The sequence below is a fragment of the Montipora capricornis genome, chromosome 2 (genome assembly GCF_036669925.1).
Source record: "Montipora capricornis isolate CH-2021 chromosome 2, ASM3666992v2, whole genome shotgun sequence".
NCBI lineage: Eukaryota > Metazoa > Cnidaria > Anthozoa > Scleractinia > Acroporidae > Montipora > Montipora capricornis.
Window position 1 is genome coordinate 55,044,579 of NC_090884.1, and position 15,000 is coordinate 55,059,578.

A 15,000-nucleotide genomic window follows, 5' to 3' on the forward strand; every position below is an offset into this window, starting at 1 on the left:
AGTGCGATTTTTCATTAACACCATTTGTAAGACTACTTCTTCGTAAAGCCTGAAAAGCGAGGTTTCATAAAAACGTCAAAAGTCAGACTCGGCAAGCAAATGTTATCTACTGAGTAAAGTAATCAAATATGTGTTCAAAGTCATACATGATGACTAAGATCCAGTAAGATATGTTTTACAATTGGTTTGTACATATACCAGTAAGTTGTGATGACTATTACGTAATCATCTCTTTGACTTATCGATTGACATGGTGTTTAAAATCGCTGTTTGCCTGTAACACTCCTTTCAAATGACCCTTTTATATTCCTCGTAAACGTCACAAACGCGGTTAACATATGTAACGGACATTTCACGCGACTCCCGCTATGGCATTCTCACGAGCATGCTTTTCCTTTACTGTATGAGATCGCAGGGTTGATTTTCAATAAAATTGCGCTGGCCATTAGTATTATATAGCTCCTTTAAGTTTCAAAGTGACGGATTCTATTGCCCAACGAAGGGTAGTTGTCCTCTTCTGGTTTTAAAAACGAATTTCTGTCTCATAAGTGGTCATCGGATGGCATTCTTTTTCCTGTGAACTTGTTTGGATATCCTCTCATAGCCAAACGAGACTTCAGTTTGTTTACGTTTTCTTGGATTGTTCGGCATTATTGAGTTGACCATCAGTGACGACTCGTGCCCTCATGTCCTCCATCTTTACAAAGCGGACCAGCTACTGTTTTTGGTATAATTTCATCTTTTTCCCGCATTCTCGTTATCATTGAGTCGTCGTTAATTGCTTAATCTCTCTTTACTTCGACGCCAACGAGGACCAGCTAATTGAAATTTAACGAATGCGAAATGTTGCAATTCTGGGGCCCTTTTCTTCACAATCATTTTACTTTTAGTTATCTAAAAAGCATTTTAAAAGACCATCTTAAGTAAATCAAGTGGTTCACACGTTACGTCATCGCCTACACTTGGTGGACTGAAACAAAAGATCTCTCATTAGCTTCTTTAGTTCGTCCACATGCATACGTACACCATTATCAAATTGAATTCGGTCTCAAAGAGACGACGACGCTCTCGGCACCGCAAAGGACACTTCAAAATGTGACTTTGCGCTATCATGATCATGAATTCTTCGCAGTTATTTCGTCCTTTTCACGTAGTCCAGTAAGAGCGAATTATCCAGTAGTAACAAGATTACAAACGTTTTTAAAGTAAACATAGAAAACGGAAGGATCACTGTTGTATGCTGACGTGTCGTCGAAAGCCTAAATTTGGTTGTTGTCCAAAACAAACAATGATATTACATTTCTTTCTGGCGTTGTCGTTGCCCTAATATTTTGTTTCGCATACTCACGGCTAAGAAATGTGTGCTGCACAAGCAGCACGATTATTTTTCATATTTGACCGAGATTACAGTTGTTGTTTTATGGCGTTGTTGTTGTCTATAGCCCCACTCGCCGTCTTTCTCTAGTCTTGAAAGAAATATGTTTGCGTTGCTTTTCTGGCAAAAGCGAATCATGCTCGACGAAAACATTGAGCCCCGTAACTCACCGTCTACCTTTAAAAGTAGCAGAATTACTACCAAAAATCTTACCAGATAGAGTAAGGGCTTTCCTTGCGTAAACAGCTCCCTTTTTAAAATGAAACAGCCTAAGAGATAAGAAATCACTTGAATATTTCCATCGGAAGGAAAAGAATTGTTAAATTGCATTCGGAGGTAAATAAAATACCGCCTGAACAATCGGATTTGCCAGAAATCATTCTTGTCACCGTCTTCCTTGTAAAATCACTTTTCTTAAAAACACCCTGCAGGCGAATTTCTGCCAACGTTTTTTTTTTCTTAACGTAAGTCAAAACAAATAAACTCCCAAGACTAGAAATGGAACCAAAGGAAGTTCAAGGCAAAATGCTCGTTTAAATTGTCGACTTTGTATCCTGTCTTGTCCGCAAAAGATGCAATAAAACGGACTACGTTTGAAATTTTCTTTTACATGAATCCTTAGGGCATGTACAACTTAGCAAACTTGTGTACCTTTTAAATACAGGATATTACGTTTTCAAAATACCTGCTGATAATTCAAGCAACCAAACTCGAGACTCACAGTGAATGTTTTTCTAAAAAGTCAACATCCACTGCTTAAGTAGACTCGATTTCCATCCAGTGCAGTTAACATCCCCTTACCAACGAAAGGCATTTGTCCTTGACGTAGCACCAGTCGCAATTGTATTTTGTTCAGCCAATTGTATTTTGTACTTGGCAAGTAGACGACTTTCTGAGTGGTGAAAAATTCAATTGGCTGGACAAGTGATCCAGCCGTGGTATGCGCAGAGGAACGCGTCGCACAAAACGGCTGGTCAATCCAGCCTACTGCTTAAGATGAAAGACAGGAAAGCAAAGGTATTTAAGGGATTGAAAGAAAATACCGTATTCATATTTGGGCTCAGTTCCAGCTAACAAGATAATGATAATAAAACTCTTGCAGTTCCGGAGAAATAGGCAAGTCAGTGCGAAAGCTTACCCAGCGGCCGCAAAGGAACCCTGTGAAGATATTGTCATTTGCCGGCGCAGGAAACAAACGTATTTTTCAACAAATTCGAGACACGTGCATATTCCTCGCTTGCGAGGGCATACTGTACTGGATGTTTTACCTTAAACGTGTGCTAAAGCGGCAGCAGCAAGTCAGCCTGTTAGACCATTTTAAGTGGCGTTTTAAGTGGCTGCATCTTTTTGCTATTTGTTGCCGGTTTGGCTGTTTGGGGTGGCTGCTTGCTCATATTAACTTAGCTCTTACTTCAGGAAGCCAGCTCCCTCCTTCATCAGTTTTATCCCTTCATATTGTTGGTGTTGTCCAATTGCCAATGCTTCCTTCCTCAATCATGCTGCACGACGATGTCCTTTTCTATCCTTTTAAAGGGAAGTAAAAAGACTTTTAATTTGTCCACGGTTTTTTAAACCTCCGAGTGTCGTTCTAAATGTCTGTTTTTTTTTTGTTAAACATTAGAGAGATTTATCATCACGTTTACTTGAAACAGCAAACGTTGGCTTGCCGTTTCACGTTTCACGCGAAACAGAGAGAAGGTTTTGACTTTAGCTTCGCCTGACCCACGGAAACTCGAGTATGTATTTATAGTTACCAAAAAGCAAAAGCAATAACTCGGTGTCTTGAAGCTATATAAAATGAAACTCCTTACCCGTCAAATTTTGAGAGTTTCGATGAACCTGTTTTATCGGTCAACAGAGAGTCAACGTGAGTTCATAAAGAAAATTGCGTGGCAAGGAATCAGTTATGAACGATCCATAACCATGAAACCTAATTTTTTCTCCTTTGGCATACCGGAAATTGGTTTTGGGGTATTCTTTTTCCGAAAACAACTTCTTATATAGAAGAAACGAGAAGAAAATTTTACGTATACGGCAAACGTGGAAAATGCCTACTTTCATATAGAAACTGCAAGCGGCAGCCGGCAAACGTAGAAATGAACGAAATTATATATGAGATGAATTATATTCTGAACTGCGGATATGAAATCAAGTATCCGCACAGTTATGGGCGCAATTTAAGCAATTGCGTAGTGAAGCCTGAAAAATTCAGGACTTCAACGGGGTTTGAACCCGTGACCTCGCGATACCGGTGCGACGCTCTAACCAACTGAGCTATGAAGTCACTGACTTCTTATATATCATTTCGTTCATTGATTCATTGCTCACGGGAAAATTAGAATCCACAAATGACCAGCTCCCAACGTCAGTAGCTTCATAGCTCAGATGGTTAGATCTTCTCTACGCAATTGCTTAAGTTGCGTCCATAACTGCGAGGATCATAGCTTTACTTGAAAACGTAGAAATGGCGGGAAAATCATGGTAGCGTGGTCACTTTATAACCGTTCGCGTTTCAGGTAAACGCTTTGCTAAATCTCTCTATTGACCGCGTAGAAGGCGTGGAATGTTCCTTGAACATTTCTCCTATACACTCTTGCCGCCTTGCCGCTGTAACTTTGTAAGTTTTATAGCATGCAGAATATCGTAAAGCTGAACCTTCCCCCAGTTGTTTTCCAGTAAATTAAATTGTTTTCCTTTCGGTTTTCTCTTGTTTCTCAGAGCTGGCCTTCTGCATTGAACGCATTTGGAATAAGTGAATAAGGGTTTAAGTCTATAATATTCCGGAAGGACACATCTAGCAAATTCCTTACCTCTTGTGACACTGATCAAAGAAGTGGATATTTAACGGAGGGTGTCATTTGCTTACTAGCTCTAATTTTCCGGCCTAAAAAAACGTTTGACAGGAAACAATATAACAATAGGATAACAAATGACTGATCGATTAAATGTCCTTTTCGAGTCTTTTTTCCAAGACGTGAAACACCGACAACGGTTACCGTGAAAGAAGGGGGAAGAAATGCTTACGACCGCCAAAAAAATTAACATGGCTTACGCATCTTGGGCTTAATTATTAGTAGACCATAAAATACATGATTTGATTAAAGGACCGGCACAGAGACTACAAGAGGGTAAAAAGGGAGACTCTTCGATATGTACGAAGAGACGTTTTGTGGAGGATAAAGCTTGCTTTGTGATGCTGCCAATGGAGCTCAACGAGGATAGATAGGCAACATGGAGTTTCATGACAGTTTCTCGTCCAAAATGATTCCCAAGAAAACAGGTCATGGGTTCGAATCCCGCTTTGAATTCGCCTGAAATGATTAGGTGTCTATAAGGGCCGATTTACACGATACGATTTTGTCGCACGCGACAAGCTCACGACAGGCCTACGACATGACTTACGATTGTCGCAGCGTTTTAAAACATGTTTTAAAATGCTACGACATTTTTTCTGACGTACACAACAATCGTAAATCATGTCGTGGGCCTGTCGTAAGCCGTTATCGCATGCGACAAAGTCGTACCGTGTAAATCGGCCCTGAGAGACATTAATTGCTTACAATTGTCTAGATAAGTGCGAGGATTACCTCTTTCTTTCGGCTATAGCCCGCACTAAAAAAAAAAAAAAAAAACGTGAAAAAAACCTTTTTCATTATGCATTGGTCATTTCATCCAGTGAGTCATTGTTTAATCTAGTTATCCTTCTTCGATACGTAAACGTACCATAAAGTGTTCAAAAGCGGATTGAACGAAACTTGTTCGGAAAAAAAGTGCCATGACAAGATATTGAGTAGATTACAGAGGGTCGTGAGTTCACATGTCATCTGAATCCCCGAAAAAGGTCGAAAAAGTTCAGAAAATCCAATCGGCTTTTCCGACTGTTCCCACTGGGCTTTTAGGAGTGAATTTGATGCAAATACTTATCCTGATGTTGAATTTCTAACATTACCCACTTGGGTGGTTAGTTGGTTCCATTCAATGTGATTGCGAGATGCAGCAATGGGTCGTTTTGACTAATCTGGCTTAGTGCTGTAGTCTGAGTGAAAGACCCACATTTCGCCTTTGCTAACTCTAGCGTCCGACAATAGCTTAGTGGTTAGAACATCTGACTAGATCACGGAGGGTCGTGCTTTCAACTTACTCCTTCTGGATCATTTCATTCAAAGTCGAGAGTCCATAACTTCTCATGCGGTTGAATTTTTATCATCATTCACTTGGGCAAGTCTCATTGCTTCAAATCATAGTGCAACTTCATCTTGCTTTAACCAGATGAGGACCACAACACATTTCTTAGTTCAGTGGAATGCACATAATTAGATGCACGCTCAATTTTGACATCGGACACGATCGCTACCTATTTTCAACAACAAGGTAAGGTAAGGGTAAAGGTTAGTGTTGGTTTTAGCTTTGGGTAAATGCAGCAGTTAATCTGTACTTAAAGTGTGTGTATCCCGTGACACGAGTGATGTTAAGGTTGGGGACAAGAGCAAGGGGACACTTCGTGACGCTTATTGAAATCCGTGTGCATCTAATTATGTGCATTTCTGGACATCGGACATAAGTGGACAGTTCAGGTCTGAAGATCAAACAAGGTCCAAAAACACCCTGACTAACGTCTGCCTTGGACTCATTGTTGAGTAGTATATGCCGATCTGTGGGTTATGCGACGGTTGGATCTGGAGATATCGAGTGGATCGATCCACATCATTATTCCCTAAACCTTAAACCCTAATGCTAACGAACTAACCCAGTAGCGCTTCAAGATTTCTTACCGATAAAAGGACTCACCAAGTCATTTACAAGAGAATTGCCACCATGAATTCTCATGCCCTGCCGGGGCGGATTCAGAAATTCCAGAAAGAGGTGACTGAAGAAAATGGAGCGAGAGTGCACCCCCCTACCTCCCCCCTCCCCCCTCTCCCCACGCACACACGCACACATGCCCTCTAGCATACAATGACATTAAATGGAAGGAAAATAAGGCTTTCTGGAGCAAAAAGATCAAATGCTCATTGGAACAGATAGGATTAGGAGACCTCTGGATGAAAGCACACTATGTAGACATAGGAATTGTAAACATTATCAGGCAACGACTCAAGGATATCGAACTACAAAGATGGCTAAGTGAAATAAATAACGACACCAAAAAAGATGCTAACCAAAGCAACAAAATGAGAACCTACCGGTAATTCAAAACGATAGACAATTACAAATGTGAAGACTACCTACATCAGGTCACCAATACACGACACAGAATAGCCCTAACAAAACTGCGACTTAGCAACCACAAATTAGCCATAGAGACAGGATGTTATTCGAAACCGCTCAAGAAACCTGCGGATAGAATTTGCCCAATTTGTAAAATAGAAATGGAGGACGAATACCATTTTCTAAATATATGCCCTCAGTGATTATCAGGAAAAAGGACTTTCGTTACTAGACTATTTGGAAAAAGAATATAGAATAAAAATAAGAAGAATGTCACCTAATAAAATATTCATGTTTCTGATAAACCTCCCTAGCGGAAATGTTAAAATACAAAAAATAATAGCAAAACATATATTCGAATGCTTTGAAAAAAGGAAAGGGGAAGACGGATAAAAGTAAATACTTCAGGACTTAATTAATTAATTACCTTTTAGCCATGTATATTTTTGTTGTTTGTAATTGTTAGTTATTTGGAAATTGTGGTCGATATACTATTTATTGTATAAGACTCCAAATAAGCATAAAAACATGTCTGTCTGTCTGTCCGGTTGAATGATTAATAAGCAATAAAGCCCTCTATCCGAACAATTCACGTTCGTGTTGTATATCTACCAGGGCAAAATGCATTTCAAATAAGAAAATCTCTCAAACTGAACTAATCATTATCTAAAGTAAAACCGCCTGATGCAAACTGTAGCACTTGAAAGTTGGTTGGGTACAAAAGCTCCTTAAATACAGGGGAAAAGCCCCCGCCCCTAAATCCGCCCCAGTCGTGTCGGTTTTGTTATCTGGTTACACTATTTCTCCCAAGTATCACAGATGAAAGCCATTTTACTTGGTAAGTTTTCTGCTATCCGACTCGCTTTGGGTTCATTTTATATTCACGTCACATTTAGCTATAAGAAAATTATCGTTGAGTTTTTGACCACTCTACAACAACTTCATCCTTTGAGAAAGGGATCAGACGGAACTGGAATAATAATTATGTTTTACCCGTTTGAATTAAGGATTAGGGTTAGGGCTTAGGGACGGGGATCTATCCTCTCGTTCCTCATGATTCACCGATCCACAAGTCGCACAACCCCTCCCCCACCCAGTTAATATTTGTTGTCCAAAGCAAGCATGCTGCCAATTTTTATTATTTGATTACGAGACGAAAACACGTTTTGGTATAATTGCGTTTATTAAATTCTCATTCTCGGATAAGGCATTTCGCGTGTTCTGATTGGTTCACTCAATCTCGGTTATCAGCTCATATACATTAGTTTGACCTTGTATGGTAAATGGTTGCGTTAAGCGTTGCTAAACTAAAAATTTTTCCGCCGGAAAGCAAAATTTCTCTTTGAATAAAGCCAAAAAAGAACAAAAACTTTTTTGTGGAAACTTTGGCTCAATTCCCACGTTTAGAAGTGCGCGAAAAGGCTAGAATTTTTTTTGTGATGAGCCTACGTCTGTATTACACATTATCGCATCTTTATCAGATTTTCTCCGTTTCGCTGGGATTTTCTCGCTTTTTTCGCTCGCATTTCGTACTTCCAAATTTTTGGAGTTTAAGGAATTTAATAAAACAATTATTCCATTCGCGCTTGTTGGATTTGAGACTGGTTATACTCAACTTGGCACTTCGCGCCTCATTGGCTATTTACCATCTCATATCCAACGCGCGCTCATGGAATAATTGTTAAATAAGCGGTTATCGCAGATCGAAAAAGTTTGTTGTGCGTGGGTGATTTCAGGTGATGGTGGAGAGCCGCTTGCAAAGTCAACACGCTAGCTTCCATGTAAAGACCTGTAAATCTGTCGTCATGTCCTTGTCTTTATTTTCGAATTCTGTCTAAAATTCGTTTTTCTGTTAAAAACCATTCTGTCCTGAAGCAAGGAAATCATTACGCAGAGTTTGTTACAATGGTTTTATTTCTCATATTGAGATAAGAAAACAATTGCCATTAAGTATTGAAAAGGTTTATCTTACCCTTAAAAAGTGTCTCACCAAACTAATTGGTGTGCTTTGTGCTCCCTGGAATCAAATTATTTTTCCCGACATAAATGAATATGTTTGAACTGCCGGTTGTGGCAGTTATATGACCCTCTCCCTTAGCTGACGATTTAAGCAATTCTCTCTGAGAATTCAAAATTACTGTGTTTTCTTTTAACTGGCGAAAGCTCTAAAACCATTACTGCCGTTTATAAATCTAGGCTATAAATTACAAACTATAGTTATCGTTTCTGTAATCATTGGGTTCGGGCTCGGTCAGGAGTATTTCCTATTCAGAGATCAGAATGTTTCCTCGGAATTCATGTAGTGCGGCGCTCTTCCTCGAGGAGGAGGACGGGGGCCAGGTTCCCCTCCCTGAATACCCGGGTTGGTTCTGTTTGGCCTTGCGTAGTTTGGCTGTCCCCTTGTGAGCGCAAAATAGTGCGATGCAGAGTATGTTTGATTTGTGACTTCAGTCATTGCATTTTGGTATACAGGTCCACGAAGACAATTTCTCTGGTTGATGTGATCAACATCACTGTTACGTTCCAAGCGACGTCCTTGTAACGCTGTGTAATCCAAATGCCGAACCCTGTCGGATTCAACTGAAGACAAGCTCTGGTAGCTTGGAGCTGTTCCCTGGGGTGAGGCGTATTGTGGCCTCGGATAATGGCCATTTTGAGAGTTCAGATCTCGTAAATCAGCACTTGTGTTTGCCTCTGGCAAAGGCGGGATTTCGGCATAAGTTGGATCTTCCACAAACGCTGGGTTTGGAAACATATGCGTAGGCGCGGTGCCTTCTCGGCGTCCACCGTCAGGTACTCTTACAATCGATCTGCAATATAAACCAAACAGAAAGTGCAGACTATAAATATAAATGCGGTAGTGAAACCATCAATCCTTTACTTGCTTTCAGTAATTGTTCTCAGCCTGAGCTGGCGGCTTTGGCCGATCGGCTATGGTAATTCTGGGTATCGAAAAGCTGTTATGGAATATAATTGTCCCCACAGGGTTTTGGCCCAGAGGCCAGTTATATCTTGATTTGAAAACGCCTTGGGAAAACAAAAAATACAAAAATTCGTTGAGCATTACTTGCTGTACTTCTAGAGGTTTCACAGACATGGCTAGTCGCAGGGTTTGGCCCAGAGGCCAAAACCCGAGGAGGCCACCTACTAGAAGTCCCCGCGTAAAAAGGGTAAATATATAAATTGGTAGCTATTTTTGGGAGAATTAATCTCGATTTTTTTAACTGGGTGCGCAAGATGGTATCGGTATTGCTTAAGGACGGTGCCTACTAATTCAAAGGTATTTTTGCCTGGTTTATGATTATGGGGGAAATGGTGATCTTAACCAGTGTTATTGAACTCGAAAAGGAAAATTGTGGGTAACCGCGAATTTTTCAAAGATAATTTAACAATATTTGAACAATTTTGATTTTGTAAAGAGCTTTAAAATACAAAGCAATGTATGACGTTCTTTCTCAAACTGAAACTTAATTATCTCTGAAAAATGCATGGTTACCCCCAATTTTCGTTTTGAATACGAAGATCTACTTTCTCTCACCGATCAAAAATCCGATTATCTCGAAATGCGCAGAACGTATGCGCAAAAACAATAGTAGGCACCGCCCTTAACGGGCGCGCAAGTGATCTTGGTATTAACGATGAAATGATATATGACATGAATCATACATTGAACTGCGGATACAAAATCAAGTGAAGCTATGATCCTCGCAGTTAAGAACGCAATCTTAACAATTGCGTAGAGAAGCCTGCAAAATTCGGGACTTTAACGGGGTTTGATCCCGTGACCTCGCAATACCGGTGCGACGCTCTAACCAACTGACCTATGAAGCCCCTGACGTTGAGAGCTAGTCGGTTGTGGGTTCTAGTATATGATCCCGTGATGAATGAATCAACGATGAAGTCATTTGTATGAAATGAATCATATATTGAACTGCGGATATGAAATCAAGTGAAACTATGATCCTCGCAGTTATGAACGCAATTTTAGCAATATTGCGTAGAGAAGCCTGAAAATTTCAGGACTTCAAGGGAGTTTGAATCCATGACCTCGCGATACCGGTGCGATGCTCGAACAAACTGAGCTATGAAGCCACTGACGTTGGGAGCTGGTCATTTGTGGGTTTTAATGAATGAATCAACGATGAAATGATTTATGAAATGAATCATATATATAACTGAGGATATGAAATCAAGTCAGTGACCAGCTCCCAACGCGAGGATCATAGCTTCACTTGGTATTGGTATTGTTCTACACGACCGCCGTGTTTTAGGAGTCACGAAGTAGAAACTCGCACGGACAACCAAAGTGCTGTTCGGGTTAGCGCTTGAAAATCAAACATTGAAGCAGATCTGATGCAAATCGAGTTGCCTGGCTCAGAAATTGATTTTTTGCGGACTAAATCCGAAACAGGAGCGACGTGTTCAGCATACAATTTAAACATATCTCAACTGCCTTTCATACTATCTTAGGCAGGGTCAGATGTTGGGAAAACTATTACTATTGATAGGATACTAGAGTATTTCATCATTTTAAAATATCCCCTCTAAATATTTCCACGAGAATTTTATTTTCGAAAGAAGCTTGTCGTTTTAACCACTGTAAGTAGGTTTAAAATTTATCTCAAAATGCTCATTATGTATTTCATACACAGAGGATATAAATTACAAGGTGGCGAGAAGATATGATTGTTTTATGTTTGAGTGGCAAAAACAATGCGAACGAGTGAGACATTGTTCTTGCCATGAGAACGTAAAATTTATATTTTCTAGCTAACGTGTATTTATTTGTTATTATATGGATGGATGGTATAGCGATTGAAAAGCAGGCTTTAATACAAATAAAAAAGGCGGAAACAAAAGGCAAAATCTCGTGTTATATATCACTCGGTTCACGGATGTAATGGTTTCGTTCCAGGTAAACTGAACACTCCCGTCCATTTAATAAAAATGCATATTTAGTGAACACATTTTCATGATCATATATTCTTATTTTCTTGCTTGATTTGTAAAGCGTTTCAATATACTTTTATAACAATTATTAAATGATTACCATTATAATTTAATTCCCTTTAGCCTGAATTATTTATAGAGACCTGGTGAGTTCCCGCCTCCTTAGGTATCCATGACCTTACTGCATGGGCAGCCGTTACGTCCAAATAATAAAAAAAAGAATCTGACTGAAATCAGTTCCAGCAAAGTCGTTTCAAGTGTCGGTTGCGAGATAGCAGAGACACTTTACATTTGATACAGCTAAAAGACAAACGGTTAAGCAATCTTTGTTGCAATAGCATAGCCAAATAGCGACGATTGTCGAAACGAGACATGAAATGCTTGGTGTAACGTTCAAGTCAAAAGGCGAAAATTAAAGTCCAGCTGTCCCTTGCGAACCTCGAGAAAGAAGAGAGAATCTGGGAACGAGGTTAGTCGTTCGCAATGAAGTATAGGGGAAAACCAAATGATTCAGTCAAAGGGGAAATTGGCTTGCTGTCATTGCTGAAACAACATCGGATACTGTAAAACAGTACAGCCTAAAATCAAATGACACAACAATAAGTGAAATAGCTTAGCTTTGTGTCGAATGGAGGAGCAGGATACCAAGTGACAATAGCACAGGGTTAAAATGTTTGGTTGCACCATTGAATGGCACAGCCAAACAAACAACCATGCAGCATTGCATCAAACAATTAAGTGAAATATCAAACGGTTTTGCATGATATCAAATGCTCGAACATGTGGTGGATAGCAGTTTGATATGGGTCACCTTGACAGGAAGTGCAGCTACAAAGCATCGCCGATACCACCAAAATACAAAACACTAGGGGAAGTTGGGAGAATTCTCGACAGTTATGCAAACCCTCGACTGCGTCTCAGGTTTGCATAACTGTCTCGAATTCTCCCAACTCCGCCTTGTGTTTAGATGAGGCTATGGAAACACAGAAAACGTCCTCTACTTCTTAAATGGAACTCAATTCCTGCTTTTTATCCCATGTACCCTAAGTATTTTGCTTTGGTTTCATTGTTATTCAATCCAATGTTATATCTTGATTTGAAAAATTACTTGGGAAAACAAAAGTACAAAAATTTGAAAGTACATGAAAGGAAAGAAAAGAAAATGTGCAATTTATAAATCGCAATGTGATCACCTTCGCGAATAATAAATGTCAAACTTTGTCATCTTGCGATTTATTAATTTGAAAGCGATATGCAGAATAGCATCTGAGCAATAGTGCTTTGGAAATTCGAAATTTTAAAGGATGTATGGTATCATTAGCGCTTTTTCCTCCCAAGAATATATCAATTTTCGATGGTTAATAACTGACTCGTTATCAAAGCTAAAAGGCTTAAATTTGGACATTAATTAAGTTAGACAAGTTCTTTTACCTTTTGAAGTCAATTTGTAAATAGCATGAACAACTTGTATGTTACATGTAATGAAACAAACGTAAACAATGACGTCAGCAAAGATTACCTTATTGATGTCATCATCTTACCGTGCTCACTAGAACTGCAATGTGGGCCCTCTATTATTATTATTATGGCAGATTCTATTTTCTTTTGTGCATATCATTATTACATCAACCAGCGGATTTTAAATCTAAGCTAGTTAATTACATCAATTTACATTCCTTTTTCCGCTTAAACGAATTCGTAGAACTTCTTAACGATATTTACATTATGGCTCAAAATCCATTTCTGGCAGCGTTCGATGAGGTACTCAGTTCCTTGTTAGTGATCGTAATTGATCTTAAGTCATTTCTCAATTGTTCATGGTGTCCTCCAAGAATGTCAAACACAATATTGATTTAATATACGCTTGAACTTTTGTACTCTTTTTTAATGCCTGCGCGCAGTTCTATGTATTTTGTTTGTTTTTCTTTGAATCGTTCCGCAATTTTGTCTACTTGGCAGACTGTGCCTTCAAATAGAGTCCAGATGTTGGTTTCTTTATCATGTACAATCACGTCAGACTTATTATTATTATTATTATCATCATCATCATCATCATTATTATTATTATTATTATTATTATTATTATGATTATGATTATAATTATGACTATTCTAGAAATACCTTTTCCACCAGAAGACTGCAAATGCTATGATCAATCCAATCACAACAGCACTAACACAGACCGCAATGATAATCGTTGTGACAGATGATGATTGTTCTTGATTAAATTCATCATTTCTAGGACCTTAAAATACCAAAAAGTTAAAGTTTAGCTTGAGATGCAGACAAACTTCAGCAAAATGCCTTGACCCGGCTTAATTATCTTAAAGGTAAAGTAAGAAATCATGAGAAATGTATATAGTTGAAGTGCTGGCTGTCATGAAAGAGAGAGATGATCCTCTTATTCAGTATCTGGACAATTTAAGCAAATTTCTCTCACAGACACCTGAACAATGCAGGTGGCTCCAACGTGATTTAACCCAGGACCTCTGTGATACAGAGCAGTTTCTTTTACTGGAACACATGTATGGTTGGCTGTTTGTTGCAAAATTCAGCAATGTATATTTATACGCAACAATCTATGTTGATTCAACTTCAACACAGGATATTTTCATTTAACGACTATATTCATACGCGAGGAAGCTGGAATGAGTGCTTTAACTGGCCAGACGTAAAAAAAATTCATTGTGCTTATGTTGCATTTCGTTTTCACACAACGCAAGTGAACGCAAGCATAAGCGCAAGCACAAGGAAAATGAAACATTTTGATCCTTGTGCTTGTACTTATGCTTGCGTCAACCCCGTTTTCACGGTGAAATAAGCGCTCCTATGAATACGTCGCTGGCGAAAACCAGGCTTTACGATGGTTTATTTATCTTTATTAACTCGTTTGATATAAAAACCAAATGCTACCGACGCAGCAACACAACTTTTTTAGAAACTAGCGCCTTGAAGGAGAACTTGTTAGTCCGGTCGACGCACTAGCGAATTTTTTTATTTGTTCCCCCCCCCCCCCCCCCCAAAAAAAAAAAAAAGGTCAACTGCAAAATTGGACGAATGCAACCGACGCGCGAGAACTGGTACAAATTTCTGTCAAACTCTCCCAAATTTCAGAGGAGCTGGTGTCTTAATTGTCTTGCCTCCGGGAAAGGCGATTTTATTTGTCAAGATACTTTACAGAAAATTAGGTTTGACATTTCTTTTGGAAAGTTTTTGACATTTTTTGTAATCTATTGTGTTTGCGATGCTGCCCTATAACACATACTTAAGCTTAGAATCATTTTAGCGACAGTTCTGGTCATGTGACTTTTGTAGTTTTACCGCCGAGAAATAGGATTGATGTCGAGTCGAGTGTCGAGAACCGTTTTTCTTTCGAACGAGTCGATTATCGTGTTGTATCGAGATTATCGAGGAGATTAAAGCTGTTGTGTTCATAGACCTAATAGACCTCTTTCATAATGGCAACC

General features: G+C 39.2%; 2 protein-coding genes across 5 annotated transcripts in view; both read right to left on the minus strand.

Annotated features, from left to right (window-relative positions):
• LOC138027701 (cannabinoid receptor 1-like) overlaps positions 1-1,608 on the minus strand; it is a 20,577-nt gene extending 18,969 nt beyond the window's left edge. The window contains exon 1 of one of the 2 annotated variants that reach the window (XM_068875312.1): positions 1,589-1,608. The gene's annotated coding sequence lies outside the window, so the exon portion shown is untranslated. The remainder of the gene's footprint in view (positions 1-1,588) is intronic. The other variant, XM_068875283.1, reaches the window with a different exon arrangement.
• Positions 1,609-8,448: 6,840 nt separating this feature from the next.
• Positions 8,449-15,000, minus strand: part of LOC138027773 (uncharacterized) — a 31,576-nt gene continuing 25,024 nt past the window's right edge. For 2 of the 3 annotated variants that reach the window (XM_068875393.1, XM_068875388.1), the window contains exons 10-11: positions 13,655-13,778; positions 8,449-9,393 (exon numbers count right to left, since the gene is read on the minus strand). In XM_068875393.1, the coding sequence (XP_068731494.1) occupies positions 8,859-9,393; positions 13,655-13,778 (659 nt within the window). In that variant the 3' untranslated portion in view covers positions 8,449-8,858. The remainder of the gene's footprint in view (positions 9,394-13,654; positions 13,779-15,000) is intronic. The other variant, XM_068875402.1, reaches the window with a different exon arrangement.